At 49.3% G+C, this 20,971-nt stretch overlaps 1 protein-coding gene across 4 annotated transcripts in view; it reads left to right on the plus strand.

Annotated features, from left to right (window-relative positions):
- Positions 1–20,971, plus strand: part of CACNA2D2 (calcium voltage-gated channel auxiliary subunit alpha2delta 2) — a 588,723-nt gene that overhangs the window by 122,056 nt on the left and 445,696 nt on the right. For all 4 annotated transcript variants that reach the window (XM_073352554.2, XM_073352555.2, XM_073352560.2 and 1 more), the window contains exon 3: positions 7,021–7,137. In XM_073352554.2, the coding sequence (XP_073208655.1) occupies positions 7,021–7,137 (117 nt within the window). The remainder of the gene's footprint in view (positions 1–7,020; positions 7,138–20,971) is intronic.

Consider the following 20,971-nt stretch of genomic DNA (forward strand, 5'->3'; position numbering starts at 1 on the left):
CCTATCCAGAATTCAGCTCCAAGATGGAGTTTTGGAGTCACATGGGCAAGTCACATGTCCATGCATGACCTGAGTTCTTTATCAGCCAGGCCACATTCCTGGGAAAGCTCAGGTGTCGATGGGCGTCTCCAAGTTCATTGTTAGCTTAAGTGTTTCTTGATTGGGCACTTACTGAGAATAGTCTTTTCTCAGGAAGCTGACCAACTGCTTCACTGAGGCTACTTAAAATTAAACAAGTACATAGCCAATATTCATAACTTCGAATACAAAAATGATACATGCATACAAATAGGATGAATATATTCAGTAGATCATAACCTTTACAGAGATATGTTACATGACATATGTAGCATAAAACGTATTCCAGTTATGTCATATATACATTGATATGTTAGGATCGGTCGGATCCAGGCAGAATACATAAGCATATTCACATAGAGCATTATTGGGAGCAACGTCACAGGCCTCAGTACCACACCTTGCAGTAGTTAGTACAGTAGTCCAGTCCATTGCTGTAGGATTCTTCAGTATTTCAAAGTAGCTTCCCTTTAGCATCTGACAGCAAAGCTGCCACTCAGAGAAGAGGAGGCCAAGAATTGATGGCAGCAGCATGACTAGGGTTGCCAGGGGAATTTTGATCTGTCATGGATGCCCAAATTGCCATGGGAAGCTTTGTAACAGAGCTGAGGAGGGAGCAGCTGTCAGCTTCAGCTCTGCAGCCCTAACTTCCCTGATGCTTTGTATCTTCAGAGAGTTCTGTAAATGCTAAATAATGCTCCCAGATCTCCTTTGAGCTAGGCCATTACAATGTATTTTTCACTAGCTTCAGTCTCCGAAATGGCTGGGCTGTTTTGGCTGAAATTTTCCCCAACTGTTCAGCCCAAGGCAGACATTCCGCATGTGCATGTAAAATTTCAGCTCAAATGATTAAAGTTTGGCAAAGTTATACACATCTGAAAACAAGGTCTTATCATGGGAAGTGTTGGCAACCTTAATAGGCAATGCTACCACCCCACCTGAATTTTTTTTTTTTTTGGTCACCCTCTCTTTGAACTGCAACATTCTCATTAACCTGGATAAACTGACAGACGAAGCCTACATAGGCCTACATCTGCAGAGGGTGTGTGATGGGGGCTGGGGAGCATTGCTTGATTTTATTATTCCCCCCACTTCCCTGTCCACAATGGGTAGGCACCATTTCTGGCTCTAACCAATGGGAGCTGATTTTACGTTTCATAATAGGAAAACACGAATGTCAGGGTGCCCTCTTTATCCGAAGCTTTCTCCTTGAAGACCGTTCCCCTTCTTTTGCTTTCCTAATTGCTGCTGCTCAGCTGGAGGTAGCGTGCCTTCAAAACACATTACTTTGTTATGCTGTTACTTACCAAAGGAAAAAAGAGAGTGAGGGAGAATATAATTTATGTTCAATTTTCTGTCTTTAACCTGTTCTGTGCTCCGGCGAGATTCTTTCCCAGAATAGCATTCATTGCTATCAGCAGCACACACCTTCCTGCCTGCTGGGACCTAGCTGTGTGACAAGGACCTAAAAGGAGGGGCGCTCACAGATTATTCACATAGAATACTTAAAATGTCTGCGGGATGCCTCCCTTTATTGTAAATAATTCTCTGTTACCCCAGATCCATTAATCTTTATTTCCAGTGTCAGTAATTTCCAACAATAAAAGCTGTGGGGACACCAGATTGGTATGGAACATAGGATGACTTTGGGGCCAAAGTGAGTGGGTTCCTGAGAGGCACAGACTTATTGAAGTAGCTGGCTTTGAGGGGTTAGTTTCTAGGGCGATCCCTCCTGTCTTTCCTGTGAACTACATGGCTCTTCAGCCTGAGAGAGGAGGAGACCCAGTGAGGTGTCTCCTGATCTCCCCAGCTATTCCTTATGGGCATATGATTGCAATTGATGAGGCAAACAAACCACCTCCCTGGGCCTCTGCTCTGTGGGGTGCCAGAGCACACTTCCACTCCCTGTGCCTACCAGCCCCATTCTTGTGAGCCAGTAATATAGAGAAATTGACAAGAATTTTCTCAAGTTGCAGTGGGGGAGGTTTAGGTTGGATATTAGGAAAAACTTTTTCACTAGGAGGGTGGTGAAACACTGGAATGCGTTACCTAGGGAGGTGGTGGAATCTCCCTCCTTAGAAGTTTTTAAGGTCAGGCTTGACAAAGCCCTGGCTGGGATGATTTAGTTGGGGATTGGTCCTGCTTTCAGCAGCGGGTTGGACTAGATGACCTCCTGAGGTCTCTTCCAACCCTCATCTTCTATGATTCTATGATAGGCTCAGAATAGGGGAGTCTTGCAAATTTCAACCTGCTGCTCCTGCTAGTTAGAATGCAGCTGACAGGCACATTGGTGGAGGAAGTTTGTTACTCCATTTGCAGGGAAAGCTGGCACCCGGGGTAACTTGCTTGAAACCCTGACTTTTTGGGAATGACAGTATCCCTCCCATAAGTTCTGGGAGCAGAGCCTTGTGCTGGCGTGGTATTTCTGGATGAAAGGTCAGCATGAGGTGGTTGTTGTCAGGAATGCACCAGCAGCACAGAAAGGAGAAATTGGGCACATCAGAAATGGGGCATTGGGCAGAACGACCATTACAGCAAGGGTCTGAGAAAACAAGGCTGGAACCTGTGGGCTAACCCTGACGGAGCTCTGGAGAGACTGTCCGAGGGGAGAAGCAGCATCTTTTCCTTAGCCTCAGAAAGCACCACATGCAGCCTCTGTGTCTGTAACCATTTGTCTCAGCCACTGGGGGGAGGTGGGAGGTGGGATTCAGTATTCAGACACTTCAAATTCACCTCCAGCTGCCTTCAAGTTATCAGGAGCTGCTTGTCCACTGAGAAACTGCTTGATGCGCCAGCTCAGCTTTTCAGGGAAGGGGTGGAGGGGATGGAAATATCAAAGTAATTTTTCCACGGGGTTGGTGTCTGCATCCTTCTGCTGGGCTGTTTTGTAGGGGTACTTTGAAGATCGCATTAGGAGGGTAATACTTTGGTGGCCTTCCCTGTCCCTAAATCATAGCATCAGGCATATTCCGTTATAGGAGTTGTCTCTCATTAGGCCTGGTGCAGGAGCCGGTGTTTGTCTGATTAATTAATCGTGTTCTTTGTTTTCTGCTGGTGGAGCTGGAATACAGCACAGGGGTGGGTTCTCATTCCAGCCTCTTTAGAGAACAGAGTGCCCAGTGAAAGGTGTCAGCCTGGTAGCTCTGGTGACCGAAGCCCCCTGTTTATACGCACAATGCTGCCTGAACAGTGGCAGCGCGAACTCCCTCCAGTTCACCCCCTGCCAATTTGCAGAAGTACGTAGTGTTTGTCATGCTGGATCAGGGCACTGGCCCATCTGCTGGGATCCTGACCCCATCACTAGCTTCTGGGAAGTGGAGCCCCACTTCACCCAACCCTGATGTAGTGCAGTGTGTAGAGAGCACTACCATCCTGTCTCCCGCATGCCCTGAAGCACCAGCTTTCATTGCTCTGATCTAGGCCTACATTACCACAAATGCTCCTGCTGGTTATATTGTTATCCCCTCAACGGAGAAGAGGCCCAGCCCATTTCTGGCCCAGCCCATCCTTAATCTTTCCACTGAGGCTGCCAACACTGGGCCAGGTCTGGTAACTTTTGTGATGTGTTTTGTCTGCTGGGGAGGGACCTGGGCTGAGACTCCCAGCATGTTGCACAGAAGCCACCGCAGACGTCTCAGATGGATTACAATAGTGCCCAGAGGACCATCTCAGGTCAGACCCCGTTTGGGCTAGGCGCCATATAGACACATAGTGAGAAACAGTCCATGCCTCAAATAGTCACTGTTGCTACTGATCAGATCTAGATTTGAACTGATGCCCTACAGGCGAAGACTCCATATGATCGTTTCTATAGCACCCGAAATGTGCTAGATGGTTTGTGGCAGGGTGATGTGGAAAAAGCTAATGTACTCAATACTTTTTTTGCCTCTGTCTTCACGAACAAGGTCAGCTCCCAGACTACTGCGCTGGGCACCACAGCACAGGGAGGAGGTAACCAGCCCTCCGTGGAGAAAGAAGTGGTTCGGGACTATTTAGAAAAGCTGGACAAGCACAAGTCCATAGGACCAGATGCGCTGCATCCGAGAGTGCTAAAGAAGTTGGCGGAAGTGATTGCAGAGCCATTGGCCATTATCTTTGAAAACTCATGGCGATCAGGGGAAGTCCCGGACGACTGGAAAAAGGCTAATGTAGTGCCCATCTTTAAAAAAGGGAAGAAGGAGGATCCTGGGAACTACAGGCCAGTCAGCCTCACCTCAGTCCCTGGAAAAATCATGGAGCAGGTCCTCAAGGAATCAATTCTGAAGCACTTAGAGGAGAGGAAAGTGATCAGGAACAGGCAGCATGGATTCACCAAGGGCAAGTCATGCCTGACTAATCTAATTGCCTTCTATGATGAGATAACTGGCTCTGTGGATGAGGGGAAAGCAATGGACGTGTTGTTCCTTGACTTTAGCAAAGCCTTTGACATGGTCTCCCACAGTATTCTTGCCAGCAAGTTAAAAAAGTATGGGCTGGATGAATGGACTATAAGATGGATAGAAAGTTGGCTAGATTGTCGGGTAGTGATCAATGGCTCCATGTCTAGTTGGCAGCCAGTATCACGTGGAGTGCCCCAAGGGTCGGTCCTGGGGCTGATTTTGTTCAATATCTTCATAAATGATCTGGAGGATAGCGTGGATTGCACCCTCAGCAAGTTGGCAGATGACACTAAAGTGAGAGGAGAAGTAGATACGCTGGAGGGTAGGGATAGGATACAGAGGGCCCTAGACAAATTAGAGGATTGGGCCAAAAGAAATCTGATGAGGTTCACCAAGGACAAGTGCAGAGTCCTGCACTTAGGACTGAAGAATCCCATGCACCGCTACATACTAGGAACCAAATGGCTCTGCAGCAGTACTGCAGAAAAGGACCTAGGGGTTACAGTGGACGAGAAGCTGGATATGAGTCAACAGTGTGCCCTTGTTGCCAAAAAGGCCAATGGCATTTTGGGCTGTATATGTAGGGGCATTGCCAGCAGATCAAGGGACATGATCGTTGCCCTCTATTCAACATTGGTGAGGCCTCATCTGGAGTACAGTGTCCAGTTTTGGGCCCCACACCACAAGAAGGATGTGGAAAAGTTGGAAAGAGTCCAGCAGAAGGCAACAAAAATGATTAGGGGACTGGAACACATGACTTATGAGGAGAGGCTGAGGGAACTGGGATTGTTTAGCCTGCGGAAGAGAAGAATGAGGGGGGATTTGATAGCTGCTTTCAACTACCTGAAAGGGGGTTCCAAAGAGGATGGTTCTAGAGTGTTCTCAGTGGTAGCTGATGACAGAAGAAGGAGTAATTGTCTCAAGTTGCAGTGGAGGAGGTTTAGGTTGGATATTAGGAAAAACTTTTTCACTAGTAGGGTGGTGAAACACTGGAATGCGTTACCTAGGGAGGTGGTGGAATCTCCTTCCTAAGAAGTTTTTACGGTCAGGCTTGACAAAGCCCTGACTGGGATGATTTAGTTGGGGATTGGTCCTGCTTCAAGCAGGGGGTTGGACTAGATGACCTTCTGAAGTCCCTTCCAACCCTGATATTCTATGAAGACAGAATTGCCTACCCCAAAGAGCCTACAGCCTTGTACATGGGGCAAGGGGAATGAGAGGCTCAGCAGTGCACCTGAGCAATGATGCTGACTTTGTGGCCTGTGAACTCCAAGGATTCAGATTTACTTGGGTGATTTTCTGCTGTCTGGTTTAACATGCCTCTGATGGGAGACCTAGGGCTTACAGGCTTGTGGGAGGATGCCTCTTAATTAGGAGAGGGAAGAGGTATGGCGTGCCATGTGGGGACAAAGGGCATGAGGCCATGTGGGGAGGTCACAAAGTGGGGGCATTTTTTTGGCTGGCTTTGGCAGAGGCCAGGGGGTAGGTACTTTGGTAGAAATGAAAGTCAGTACCCTGTTATCAGTGGTACTGGAAATTGTCATTCATGGAACTTCCTCCTGCAGTAGTGAAGTTAGTCACCCTACGGATTGCTGGGATCTCCCATGTTTCCTGCATAATTTAAGCCTCCTCCGCTCATTGTGGAGATGAATGGGAGTTGTTAACTCTGAAGCCTAATGCTGACCATGTCAGTGTGGTTTTTAACAATTTCACTGATTGTTCTAGCATCAGCTTCTGGCTGGTGGGACAGATCAATCCCCAGAGTGGCTCCACTGGAAATGCAGTGGGGTTTCCTCAGGGCTGAATGTGCTTAGCTAGGGTGGTTTCCATCCATGTGAAAGAGCATGCCGCAGGAGTAAGGCTGCAAACTTTAGAAACCCAAATGAGTAGCTAATTGTATCAGGACTTTTTTTGCCTTCACCACTGGGCAACTTCTCTCTCTCCCTTCTCCAGCGCAGGTAGGCCAAATGCTGGGTTTACTGGGGAAGTCCTACGTTTTATCCCAATTTCAGTCCGATCCGGCTGGCTAACCTCCCTTCTGCCCCCTGCTGATTTGGCATTGGATAGCGGTGCTATGTACCATCTGCTGTCAGCCCATGTGTCTATTGAACTATTGGCCCTGGGGGATGGCAGTGAGCTCTTCTTGCAGTTGCCTGGTCTGGCAAGTAAGATCTGGAGTGTGGATTGTGACTGGGGTCTGGGGACATCATTTAGACACTAAAAAATGGGTGAAAAAATTGGGGAGGCCTTGACTGCATTGCACATTTGGGTCACCAGAGGGATGGGTGGCCATTGCACTGGGATGTCTCAGGCCTTGGGGAGGGAGAGGCCCTTGATGTCTCTGCTGGAGAAGAGAGGAAGCTAGAAAACCCAGAGGGATGAGCTTCAGACCATACCCTTGTGCACACCTTCCTTGCGTGCTAAGCCTCCCAACTTCCAAATCCTACAGCCCCTATCTTACCCATGCAGTACAATCCCTTGGCACTGTAGGGCTGGGGTATCTGTGTTTCTCATGTCTTTATGTAATGGTGACCGTCTCTCTTCTTTTTATTCCGCTTACTAGATCTACAATGACAACAGGAACCTGTTTGAGGTCAAGGAGAACGTCCCCAAGAAATTAGTGGAGAAAGTGTCGGGAGACATTGAGAGCCTGTTGGCCAAGAAAGTCCGGGCTTTAAAGGTAAGGGGCCTGCCTGGTTCATTGGTCTCTTGTGGTGTGTTGGGGGTCTGCGGGAAGGGATGATCCTGGCAGAATGGTGTGACCTTGCCAGCAGAACACGGTGACGTGCTCTCTCCTAGGCACTGCATCTCTTAGGGTTTGCATATCTTAACGTGAATATTTCTGAAAGGGTGTGGAAGGCACATGGGTTGGTAAATTTCAGCAACTCTCCAGCATAGGTGACTTTTCAAGTAAAGTGTCGTCCTTAGTCTTGGGATAACTGCTACATGTGCTGCTATAGTTAGAGACGTTGGCTTCTGAACCTTGCCAGTGTATTCTCCCCAGCTACTGAACGGGGGAAAGTACCTCAGTTCCTTAGCACAACTAACAAAAAGTGTTACCGAGAGATAGCTTTGGTTCTTTAAGAGGCTGCAACCTGAAATGCTTGCATGCCTGTGTCCGATGGCCCGGATGGACAGTGCGCATAGCCTATGATATAAGCATGTGAGTTGTCCCCTTGGGCATCTGTTTAAGTTTCCAATCTCACTTCCCATTTTGTGTCATTTTCTCTTTGAGTGAGCTCATTTCATTAGTGCTGGAGTAAGATAACCTGATCGCGCTGCCATAAAGCTGTTTCATTTACTGGAACTGTCGCTTCCTCTGGAGTGCTTGATTTTATGAAACTTTGTGTGTGGTGAAGTTCTGCACCTGGGAACACAGTTCAAGTGGCAACACTGGCCTAACAAGGCATGCAACTGAGTTAACAAGGGGCGATGGGTGAGATGTCGTGCAAGGATGTGCGGGTGCAGATGGAGAGATCAAAGGTCACCCTTCGTCTTGGTAGGAGGGGGGCTGGACTGCAGGGAAAGACCATGCCGTAGCTGTTTGGAGCAGGCTTTCATTGCTGTGTTATGTAATGTTAAATACAAAGTCTCTGTGCCTTAATAAGAGAACAAGAGACAGAGCTTTCTTGGGGGCCAGTCCCAGACTGTGGAATGAACTCCTACAGCAACTAAGGACCACCCCAAATTGGTTTTTTTTTAATTTATTTGCTTTTGTGCCGTGATGCATGAAGTATCCCAGTCTTTCCACCTCCATCTGTCTAATGACACATTTCTTGCTCCATCCCAATCCTCACTTCTGCTCAAAGTGCAAGGCCTATTTCTAAGCCTGTGACAGTGTTAGTCCTGATGCTTAATGCACTGGTGGAAGATGCTCAGATCCTACTGTGATGAGCGTGGAATAAGAGTAGAATAGGATAGAACTCCCCGGGGAATTGCTTATAACAGGGAATGGTGCTGGGAGCTTTACAGCACAGTGTAAATATATCTATGGGGTCAGTCACTGCCTCCTTCCTGTCCCCTGTTCTGGTTCACAGGCAGTTCTGAAAGGCGGCTGTGCATCTCCTGTTCCTAAGGTCAGGCAAGATGCGGCCCATGTGGTGCCAGATGGACTTAATCTCAGTTGTCTTCCAGCTTGATTCTATCTCTGGCGTTGGCCAGTCTGTGATAAGAGCCCCCAATTCAGTAGCCTAGCATGGTGAGGTGACTCGTATTTATCCAGGGCTGAGAGAATCTTATGAAGCATGCATTTTCAGAATGAGACCCTGGGTGGTTCATCTCTCATCAAGCCGGTTTGAATGTCCATACACCTCAATTATAACATTTTAGTAGGTGCTCCTGGTCTCTCCTCCCAGATTGGTGATAGGCAATAGAATCTAGGGATGGGGGAAACCTTTTTGGCTCCTTCAGTCCTGCACTGGCAGGGAGAGGGACTGTACAGTGCCAAAGGGGCCAGGATCTAAGCCAAAGCTCTCCCTCCACTTCCTTTGGGAGCCTCTGCCACAGCCTAAGGCTGTGTCTACCCTACAGACCTTACATTGACGCAGCTGTACCACTACAGCTGTGCCACTGTAAGGTCTCCCATGGACATAGCACTGTCCACACCCCGATGGACAAAAATTTTGCTGACAAAAGTGCTAGTGTAGACAAAACCTAACGCAGCTTCTCCCTACCAGGAAGTTTTTCTTCCTCTCCAACCTATGTTTTCTTCTGCCTGCGCTCTCCTTCCAGTTGAATCATCTCTCTGAGACATTTCTCTTCCCCCCGTGACTCATAGGAGCAATGATAGGTTTCAGAGGAACAGCCGTGTTAGTCTGTATTCGCAAAAAGAAAAGGAGTACTTGTGGCACCTTAGAGACTAACCAATTTATTTGAGCATGAGCTTTCGTGAGCTACAGCTCACTTCATCAGATGTTTACCGTGGAAACTGCAGCAGACTTTATATACACACAGAAATCATGAAACAATACCTCCTCCCACCCCACTGTCCTGCTGGTAATAGCTTATCTAAAGTGATCAACAGGTGGGCCATTTCCAGCACAAATCCAGGTTTTCTCACCCTCCACCCCCCCACACAAATTCACTCTCCTGCTGGTGCTAGCCCATCCAAAGTGACAACTCTTTACATAATCAAGTCGGGCTATTTCCTGCATAGATCAAGGTTTTCTCACATCCCCCCACCCCCATACACACACAAACTCACTCTCCTGCTGGTAATAGCTCATCTAAACTGACTATTCTCCAGGTTTAAATCCAAGTTAAACCAGAACATCTGGGGGGGGGGGTAGGAAAAAACGAGAGGAAACAGGCTACCTTGCATAATGACTTAGCCACTCCCAGTCTCTATTTAAGCCTAAATTAATAGTATCCAATTTGCAAATGAATTCCAATTCAGCAGTTTCTCGCTGGAGTCTGGATTTGAAGTTTTTTTGTTTTAAGATAGCGACCTTCATGTCTGTGATTGCGTGACCAGAGAGATTGAAGTGTTCTCCGACTGGTTTATGAATGTTATAATTCTTGACATCTGATTTGTGTCCATTTATTCTTTTACGTAGAGACTGTCCAGTTTGACCAATGTACATGGCAGAGGGGCATTGCTGGCACATGATGGCATAGATCACATTGGTGGATGTGCAGGTGAACGAGCCTCTGATAGTGTGGCTGATGTTATTAGGCCCTGTGATGGTGTCCCCTGAATAGATATGTGGGCACAATTGGCAACGGGCTTTGTTGCAAGGATAAGTTCCTGGGTTAGTGGTTCTGTTGTGTGGTATGTGGTTGTTGGTGAGTATTTGCTTCAGGTTGCGGGGCTGTCTGTAGGCAAGGACTGGCCTGTCTCACAAGACTTGTGAGAGTGTTGGGTCATCCTTTAGGATAGGTTGTAGATCCTTAATAATGCGTTGGAGGGGTTTTAGTTGGGGGCTGAAGGTGACGGCTAGTGGCGTTCTGTTATTTTCTTTGTTAGGCCTGTCCTGTAGTAGGTAACTTCTGGGAACTCTTCTGGCTCTATCAATCTGTTTCTTTACTTCTGCAGGTGGGTATTGTAGTTGTAAGAAAGCTTGACAGAGATCTTGTAGGTGTTTGTCTCTGTCTGAGGGGTTGGAGCAAATGCGGTTGTATCGCAGAGCTTGGCTGTAGACGATGGATCGTGTGGTGTGGTCAGGGTGAAAGCTGGAGGCATGCAGGTAGGAATAGCGGTCAGTAGGTTTACGGTATAGGGTGGTGTTTATGTGGCCATTGTTTATTAGCACTGTAGTGTCCAGGAAGTGGATCTCTTGTGTGGACTGGACCAGGCTGAGGTTGGTGGTGGGATGGAAATTGTTGAAATCATGGTGGAATTCCTCAAGGGCTTCTTTTCCATGGGTCCAGATGATGAAGATGTCATCAATATAGCGCAAGTAGAGTAGGGGCTTTAGGGGACGAGAGCTGAGGAAGCGTTGTTCTAAATCAGCCATAAAAATGTTGGCATACTGTGGGGCCATGCGGGTACCCATAGCAGTGCCGCTGATCTGAAGGTATACATTGTCCCCAAATGTGAAATAGTTATGGGTAAGGACACCATCACAGGGCCTAATAACATCAGCCACACTATCAGAGGCTCGTTCACCTGCACATCCACCAATGTGATCTATGCCATCATGTGCCAGCAATGCCCCTCTGCCATGTACATTGGTCAAACTGGACAGTCTCTACGTAAAAGAATAAATGGACACAAATCAGATGTCAAGAATTATAACATTCATAAACCAGTCGGAGAACACTTCAATCTCTCTGGTCACGCAATCACAGACATGAAGGTCGCTATCTTAAAACAAAAAAACTTCAAATCCAGACTCCAGCGAGAAACTGCTGAATTGGAATTCATTTGCAAATTGGATACTATTAATTTAGGCTTAAATAGAGACTGGGAGTGGCTAAGTCATTATGCAAGGTAGCCTGTTTCCTCTCGTTTTTTCCTACCCCCCCCCCCAGATGTTCTGGTTTAACTTGGATTTAAACCTGGAGAATAGTCAGTTTAGATGAGCTATTACCAGCAGGAGAGTGAGTTTGTGTGTGTATGGGGGTGGGGGGGATGTGAGAAAACCTTGATCTATGCAGGAAATAGCCCGACTTGATTATGTAAAGAGTTGTCACTTTGGATGGGCTAGCACCAGCAGGAGAGTGAATTTGTGTGGGGGGGTGGAGGGTGAGAAAACCTGGATTTGTGCTGGAAATGGCCCACCTGTTGATCACTTTAGATAAGCTATTACCAGCAGGACAGTGGGGTGGGAGGAGGTATTGTTTCATGATTTCTGTGTGTATATAAAGTCTGCTGCAGTTTCCACGGTAAACATCTGATGAAGTGAGCTGTAGCTCACGAAAGCTCATGCTCAAATAAATTGGTTAGGAGCAATGATGATTTTCCTTAAATGTTTTTTTCAGCAGCTGAGTCAAGTGTGACTGACGTGTATCAGTGAGAGTGGGAGGGGGCATCAGGCCTTATGTAGCACAATTTTTGTGGCACCTGTATGCTTCCACCGCTGGAAAAGAAGTCCCCTCCCCACTTTGTATTGTTGCTGTAGGAGGTGTAGGACGTCTCTCAGTGAGCAGGGTTTCTGGAGGAAGATACTAGCTAGCCTTTCAGCACGCTGCACAGGCACTGCATAGGAGTCACATTCAAATTAGACGATGATTCAGCCTATTCATCAAAGAGCCTGCTGTTCCCAGTTTCAAAGCAAAACATTAATGCATCCTGATTAAAGGAAGTTAAGTTGTGTCCAGAGTGTTTATTAATAATATTTACAGTCCCCCCTGCTTCCCCTATAGAAACAAAAATTAAACACAAGAAACCACACTTGGTGCTGACTTTTGGTGGCAGTGGCTTAACACAGCCTTATGGCTGCAGCAGGGGTGTGGCGATCACAGGCATTCTTATTTCCTGTGTGCATTTCAGAGTAATGTGGGGGAAGGAGAGTGATTGCTTCTCTCAGTAAAGCAGAGCTGCAAGGCTGGGCACTTAGCTACTGCTCTTCCTCTCTACACTGGACCATTCTGTCTGTTTCCTCATGAGACAGGAAAAATTCCTAGCAGGATCTCTCTGCAACACTCCTTTCTTGTTCCCACGAGGCCTGTGGGGTTAGTGCACTCCGCCAGATACCAGGAGACTTCTTGCTGGCCTACCCTGCTCTCCAGCCATAAGCATGAAATCAGTATGGAGCTGCCTCTGTCCCCAGTGCCTGTTGTCCAGGGGAAGCCCCTTTCACACCAACCAGCCCTGTGTTAACTCTCTTTATTGTATCCTTTCTTAGGCCCTACAATCACCATTCCACTTGCTTCCTGGTGTCATCAGCAGGGATGGAATCCTTGGCCTTCAATCCCAAAAGCACAGCCCTCTACCTGGAGCTAATAGAGTAACTCTGCTAGTAGCTGTAGTAGGCTTGTATCCTAGTTGACTGACACTAGAGGACACAACATACTTAGCCAGTGTGTCACATCAGATCAGTTATAGGGAAAAAATATGGATGGCTCTGATTGCCTTCCTGCATCAAATTCAAACTTCTGTGGTGCTTTTTGGCCTGGACCAACAGTTGCCCTGGTTCTACCCAGGAAATATCACCCCCCCCCCAAACCTTTGCAAAAGGGTCAAGGTGTCAGCAACTGCCAAATGATGGTGAGTTAATATCCCAGTTATGCCCCAACTGCACCTTTGACCCTTCTGTTGGGAATTACAGTTGCTTTGCTCATGGCTTGACAAGTTCTTGAGTCCAGAATTTCTCTGCGTCTCTTGTCAGTCATTTACCAAACTTATTTTTTTCTTGGGATTCTCTTCTTCTGTGGCTGTTTTTTTTCCCAGGTCTCCCCTCTTTTCCCCCCTTCTGTCACTCAAGTCCCTTCCCACGTCTGTGCGCTTGCAGGAAGAGTTGTGCCATGGGCTGCCTTCGGGGAATTTGTCAAGGGAACTGACCTGTTTATTATGTATTGTGCTTTGGGCGCTTGTTCTGAGGCTTTACGTACAGCTCTAGTGAAGTTACCAGAGCTCAGTGTTAGGCCTCAGCCCGCCTCCAGTACAGCTTCTGCAGGATTTACTTACCAGTCCCCCCAGCGTTAGCCGCTACTGCTACGTCCTCCCCTTCGTGTCTGCTCTGGCCCAGGTAGGGAAAGGCAGACAGGGCCTCCAGTGATGAGAAGCCCCTCCCATGGCTGCTGTCTCCCCACCCCATTGTTCAAAAGTCACAGCCCGCACCCCCTGTATATTCTCCTCTCTCCCAACCCAAACCTCAGCACTACTCCCTCCCCACACCGCCCTTTGCTGGAACCATAGAGGGAGAGAAATGCCCCCTTCATATGTTCTGAGTCACTGTAGAAGCCAGCACTGTGCTCCCGAACTCCGTGGCCATCGCTCTGCTGCTCCCTGCTTCCCCAGGCTCCAGGAAGGGAGGGTGAGCTGGAAATAAGAAAAAAGCAACGTAGCCTCCATCTTCATGAGCCTGGCATTCTGAATGCCTGCGGAAGGCAGTGAGTGCCTGGCTGGAAGGAGAGGGCTGGCTGGCATTGCCTCCCTCCCTGCTCCATTCACTGGTGGTGGTTTTTTAACCTGAGTTAACATGTTTCTATTGCGCCCCGCCCATCTCTGGAGAGCACCAACCCGCTGTGTTCAGGTGCTTGCTGGGCGGGGCAGAAAGTGCTAGTTGCACACAGATGAGGTGGCAGTGAAGAATCCAGTGTCAGCAAACAGGCTCGGGTGTTCCAGGCTGCAGCTGCAGTGGCCTCTGATGCACAGGGCCAAAGGCTGGATCTTGCTGTTGCCACTCAAACAGGAAGCCCTGCTCAAGTCAGTGGGGTGACTTGTGTGAGTCAGGGAGCCCCAAGGGAATCCATGATTGATGAGGACCCCGGAGACAGCAGATTTTATAGAAGGAGAGATGGGGGGAGGGGGAAGCTGGGTCCCCCTTCCCCACGTCTGCATTGTTGCTCTTTCTGAAATCCTCGTGCTGCTTTGTGTATTGCACAAGTACAGGAGATGCTGCCTAGGTGTACTGTATTATAATGGTGCTGCTGCTGTGTAATCGCTGCCTGCAGAAGAGTTTGGGAGAAAAATAAACTTGACTAAATGGATCTGATTTTTTTTTTTATTATTGGCTGTGGATAAATTTGGGTGGTTCTACTTCTTGGAAGTGTAATCTCCTTCAGTGGTATTGCTGCTGGATTCTTCTCCCTCCCTTCTGGGCCTGTTGTGTATTACTTCCCATGCCCATGATTAGCCACTCTCCAGGGTGGCAAGTGCCCTGGGGTCAGGAGGAGCTGATGACCATGGCAGACTGGGAAGGAAGGGACCCAGCACAACAGTTAAGGCAGAGGTTTGCTATTTCCTGCATGTGCTTTTGCTTGCTACCTGGATGTGCAGATCGGAGTAGTAATTGCTTCGTGTTAAGCTGTGCATGCCACTTTCATGGCTTCTTCCACCTGCTCACTGCGGCTGTGTGCCACTGATGTGCTCCACTCAGCCCAGACTCTCTTCCTAACCAGCTCTGTAAATGCCAAGCTGCAGCACAGCAAAGGGAGGAGGGCAGCAGGGGTTGTGGTTTGAGCTGATGTCGGATTTCAGAAAGCATCAGTGCAAACAGCTGATACGCCACTGACATTTTCCAGAGGTGTTAAGTGGCACTGGGGAAATATTTCTTAATTGCAGCAATAGACATGATCCTTTTGCCAGAGTCACTCCCTGAAACATGGGAGGCTGCGCTTTCCATGGGCGGGAGCTTCTGGAACTCAATGTGCCCAATTCCCACCATGTCACGCTCCCCCTGAATACCATGGTGTTATCCCAGCTGATCCCAGTGTAGGGGAGATGAGAATCTGGTCCCAGGGCTGTGGCAGCAGTGTCCTTTTCTCTGTTTGCTGAGCAGTTTCTCGGAGCATGTCTCTGTAACTAAAGTCAAACACAAGTGGAAAAATCACTGTTGCGGATTAGCTCCGCTGGACTCAGTGTGGTAAAAGAGGGCATTGTCTCCCCGCAGGGCCATGAATGTCCCATGACTGCTTTTTTTTCTTGTAATCAGCAAGGGATAGGAGCTGTGTGTGGAGTTAGTATCTGGATCTGAACTTTCCCCACATTCTTAGGTGTTAGGGGCGGGATGGAAAGCTTCGCTTCTGGGTTTCATTTTGGGCTTTTCCCATGCAGACCTCTGAAGGCTAATTCGACTGCTGATTGGTTCCCATTTCAGAGGTTTAGCCACAGATGATTTGCTTTGCCTCATGATAGCTATACATCCCATTGCTTACTGTGGGCTATGCTGAGTTATTTATACACTGTGACTTGCCTCAACAGTCCTGGCTGTGTTGGTGTTCTTTCTTCTTCTCTGAAAGGGGTCTATCTGATACAATAAAATAAGATACAGATAAACAACATCAGGGAGTATGGATAACCTGGAATGCTGGGAATGGGAGTTGGAGACCAGAACCAACAGACCCTAGGACGTCCAGGTCCCAGCTCCTTTAGCAATTGCCTGTTTCTTCACAATCCAGCCTGGCAGCTGGGTTCAGCTGGGTCACTCTGCCTGATAGTTCTTAGATCTGAACCCCTGGGGGCAAGACGCTGGGGGCGGAGTTCGGTGCTGAAGCTAGCCTCTCTCTCTCTCCACCCGTTGGACTGCCTGCCCAGGGTCTTTGCACAGGCCTGAAGGGTGGGCAGTTGAGGCTGTATTTCTCTGTCTGCACAAATTCTGGTGACAAAGTAGAAAAGTTTAAGCTGCCTTATGGTGGAGATCTGTTTGTTGTTTCCTGTAGCCCCGTGAGTGAGGTGTTGTAGTCGGCGCTGCCCAGGAGCAGCCTGTTAAATGGGTCCTGTGCTCTTTCCAATTCCTGTGAGCTTATTCTCTCTCCTTTCTCCCCCATCACAATTCCATGCTTGTTTTCACTTTCCGTCTCACCAGCTGCTGACCTGTGTGGATGAACCCTGGGTTTAGTTAACACCTACTTATCTCTAATGCTTGATGAATGCTCTGGTGAAAGGACATCTTTGGTAAAGATTCAACGTTCCTGTCCCTTCAGTTAAGATGCAAGAGCTCACTGTGTACATCCTAGAAGATCCCCAAATTGTCCTTCAGCAAAGGCAGGGAAGATCAGGCGTGGCCTTCCACATCACCCTAAGGCAAAACACAAGCAGCAGGAGCAAAGCTCTAGAGGTGTATTTTTATTTTAAACACTGTTGCAGGTCTCATTGAAGAGATTTCCTGGGAGTGTTGCTGTAGGAGCTTCTATTACTGAGGAATATGTTTCCCTTCTCCCCTGGCTCCAGTTCCAAAGATGGTGCTTGAGAGCACCGGCTGTGCAGTGCATGAGAAAGGGGCCAGCATCTTAATGGTGTCAGCATGTGACCAGGCATCTGGGGACCTGGCTTCACACAAGAGACTTGGAGAAATTGGGCAACGTACTTAACTTTTTGTGCCTCAGTCTCCCCATCAGCATATCATTACTCATATGCTTTGCATGGTAGTGCAATTAATGCTTATAAAGTGTTTTGAATCTTGGGAGGGAAGGCATAGTAGGAGTGTGGTGCGTTGTTATAGAACCTTGCATTAGGGGGCTTTCCAGGGATGGTAGCTGGTTGGTCAGGGTGCTTGTAAGGTTGGCAGCTCATCCTCTGATGCTCTTAGCCCTGGTGTGTACTGTCTGGTTCTGTTCCACTGGGAGTTGTCTCGGGCTCAATCTGCGTCTAGCATATATCATGCATGCAGAGGGGATTTAATTGGACAGGTTTATCCCTTTAACAGCTCTGATGCCATGTTTCAGAGTAGCAGCCGTGTTAGTCTGTATTCGCAAAAAGAAAAGGAGTACTTGTGGCATCTTAGAGACTAACAAATAAATTTGTTAGTCTCTAAGGTGCCACAAGTACTCCTTTTCTTTCTGATAGCCATGAGATTTCCCTTACAGGTATTGGGTAATGAGTCTTTATCAGTCCTTCAGCTCCCTGATGGAGAGTGAAAGGTTTCCCTTGTGTGAAGACTTGCAAAGATTGGCATGCAACAAAGTGTTCCTTGGCTCCATTCAGAGTGGTCACCCCCCCCCCAAGTAAGTCTTATGGCACTGTCATTGCAAGCAGTTAAATCTCTCCAGAGGTGAACTATCTGACTTTTGACAGCAATGTTTGTGCTGAGGGTGGTATTAGGGCACAATGGGCTAGGCTAATCCAGTTTGGAACAGGACTGCCCTTCCTCCTCCAGCGAAAGCCACTGAGCTGTGTCAGGAGCTGCTTCTCTCTTTGTCCTGTTGCTCTCCATGCTAATTGCCTGTAGCGTTGTTCCTCTCTGGCTTCTGGAGGCATGTGATATGGAGAACCGGGTATGATAGTGAATTAGTACTCATAAAAAGCATTCTCCCCCCTCTTCCCAGTGGCATGTGTGAGTTCTTCTTTGAGTGATTGTTCATGTCCATTACAAGTAGGTGTGCGCACGCCACGTGCAAGACAGCTGGAAGATTTTTCCCCTAGCAGCGTCCGTAGGGTCTGCCTGGGCACCCCCTGGAATGGCACCTTCATGGTGCCCAATATCGGGCCCCACTGACCCCCCCCCTCAGTTCCTTCTTACCGCCTGTGATGGCTAGCTGGAACTTTGCTCGCTCTTACAGCAAGCGCCTTAGCAGTGTCTTTGTTCTTAGTGTAAACAGTTATTCTCTATAGTTGTACTTTTCATATAGTTAGTAGTGGTTTGTTAGATAGTTCGTTTCCCCTTCGGGAGTATGCCCAGGTCTCTGGGGTTTAAACTCTGTGAGTACTGTGGAAAGTTTATGCCCAAGAGTGATCCTCACTTGTCTTGCCTGCGGTGCTTTGGTGAGACTCACCAAAAGGACAAGTGTTTGCAAGGGTTTCCGCCCAAGAACCCTTAAGGACAGAGAGCAGAGACTAAAACTCCTGCTCATGGAGGCGGCTCTGAGACCGCAATCTGACCAGGGACCCAACGACCCTGCACTGAGCATGTCCTCTTCGGTGCGCAGCGCTTTGGTGCAAACAGTGCCAAAACGGGCCTGGCTAAGGACTCTAAAGCCCACCGGCACCACCACTACTCGGGCCCTAGGGCGTCGGCCTCAGTTCAGCACCATTCTCCTTCTCCGGTGCCGGTAAAGAAGAGGAGGCCGGAGAGGGACCGATCACCTCCCTTGAAGCCTAAGGGGCCAGCGCTGTCTGCGAGTGGCTCGGGACAAACGGCCTCTGCCTCGCTTCCACCCAGGGTTTTGTCGACTCCTGCCCCGGCCGGGGTCCAGTCGAGTCCAAACCCTCCTCGGTCCCCGGACCATCTGGTGGACATACAACCACCATCAACGCTGGAGGCGTTCGAGGCGGCAACGGACCTGATGTGCCTCCCGGTGCCGTCCTCCCCCCAAAGGAGGGACAAATCTTTGGTGACCACATGCGCCCTGTTCCACTCCAGGGGTAAGCCAACCATGATGGCCCGTCATTCTCCATCTCCGGCACCGCCTGCACAGATGCAGGAAGTGCACCGCTCCTGGGAATTGAGTTGTTGTTCGTTGGCGACCCAGGGGACTGCTCCTCTGTGGTCATCTTATTCGGAGACCTTGGAGTCGGAGGTAGACTCAGCTCGATCTAGCAGATCGCGGAGCAGAAGGTCCAGGTCCCGGGGCAGTCACCAACCATACCCAGCACCGTGGTAGCAACAGTGGCAACCACCTGCTCGGTGGCCCTTCTGGACCCCCTGGGTGTACCATCAGAGCCAAGGTCAAGTCCATGGTCCGCGCTCCAGAACGGTGTCGGTGTTCTTGGTGTCGTTCATGCCACAGTCAGTGCTGGCACCGCTGATGACCGCGCCGCCCTCGGGCGGAGTGGCCTCACCGACTCACATGGTTTCGGCACCGATACCTCAGCCAGCTCCGGCACCAGCTCTCCATGTGATGGCAAGCCTCAGCTCCCTCCCTACCGACCCTGACGGTCTTGGTCCCGCTGGATTTATCTGCCCCGGCACCAGCTGCAGTGCAGAGTTCTTCATCAGTATCAGCTCCACAGCCCGAGTACTGCGTGCCGAGGGACCCTGCAGGGGCCGAAGGCAGTGAACTGGGCCCACCTCTTGTTCTCTCTTCCTCGTCCTCACCTGATGAAGTGGTCATGGGGACTTTGACGGCCCCAGCTTTGGAGGACAACCGGGTTCTTCAACAGCTTTTAAGGTGGGCCGCCCAAAGCCTGGGGATTCAGGCAGAGGAGGTGGAAGAGGATTAAGACCCTGTCATAGACATCCTGGCTCCCTCCAGCCCTTCCAGAGTTGCAATGCCATTTATCAAGTCGATAACCGAAGCATCTAAGAACTTGTGACAAACTCCTGCTTCTCTGGCACCTACGGCCAAGAAATCCGAGCGCTGCTACTTCGTTCCCTCTAGAGGGTATGAACATCTTTACACCCACCCTCCTCTGGACTCTTTGGTGGTCGACGCGGCCAATCAGAGAGAATGTCAAGGGTTTCAAGGATCCACCCCTAAAAACAGGGATGCCAAGAAACTGGACCTGTTTGGCCGGAAGGTCTACTTGACAGCAGGCCTGCAACTTCGTATAGCCAATCAGCAGGCCATAGTAAGCCGCTATGGGCATAACACCTGCTCATCTATGGCTAAGTTTACAGAACTTCTGCCCCAAGAAGCTTGGGGGGGAGTTGTCTGCACTTGTGGAGGAGGAGAAACTGGTCTCCCGAGCATCTTTCCAAGCAGCCTTGGATCTGGCGGATGCGGCCTCCCCCACTTTGGCCACATGGGTGGTTATGAGGAGAGGCTCCTGACTACAGGTCTCTGGTCTTCCCCACGAGATCCAGCAGACCATTCAAGACCTTCCCTTCGAGGGTGTAGCTCTCTTCTCCGAGAAGATGGATAAGAGACTTCACAGTTTGAAGGACTTGAGGGCTACCCTTCATTCGCTGGGGCTTCACACGCCTGCTACCCAGTGCAGACATTTTAGGCCTCAACCTGCCCCTCGTTCTTACCAACCCCAAAACCGCCAGGCCGCTCCGCGAAGGCAGAACAGGAGCACTCAGAGGAGGTAATGCCCTCCCTCTGGACAAAGCTCGGGCCAGCCCAGGGTCCCAACAGGCTCTAGGCCACCCTTTTGAGGGTACGGTTGAGGACGGCTTGCCAGTACGACTTTTGGATCCTTCCCATCTTACTTTCTCGTCCCATCTATCCCCTTTTTACCGTGCCTGATCTCGAATTACTTCAGACCGATGGGCGCTCTGCGTGGTAGAGAGGGGATATTCCATCCAATTCTGTATCCCCCTCAACCCCCTTCCCCGACCCTCTTCAGGGACCCCTCTCACGAGCAGCTTCTAATTCAAGAGGCGCAGTCCCTCCTCTCGGTAGGGGCAGAGGAGGAGGCTCCTCAGGAGCTAAGGGGCAAGGGTTTCTACTCCCGGTATTTCCTCATACCGAAGGCCAAGAGGGGCCTCAGCCCATACTGGACCTGCGACAGCTCAACAAGTACGTAAAGAAACTCAAGTTTCGCATGGTCTCACTAACCTCCATTATCCCCTCACTGGATCCAGGAG

This window comes from Lepidochelys kempii, chromosome 7, assembly GCF_965140285.1.
Source record: "Lepidochelys kempii isolate rLepKem1 chromosome 7, rLepKem1.hap1, whole genome shotgun sequence".
Taxonomy (NCBI): domain Eukaryota; kingdom Metazoa; phylum Chordata; order Testudines; family Cheloniidae; genus Lepidochelys; species Lepidochelys kempii.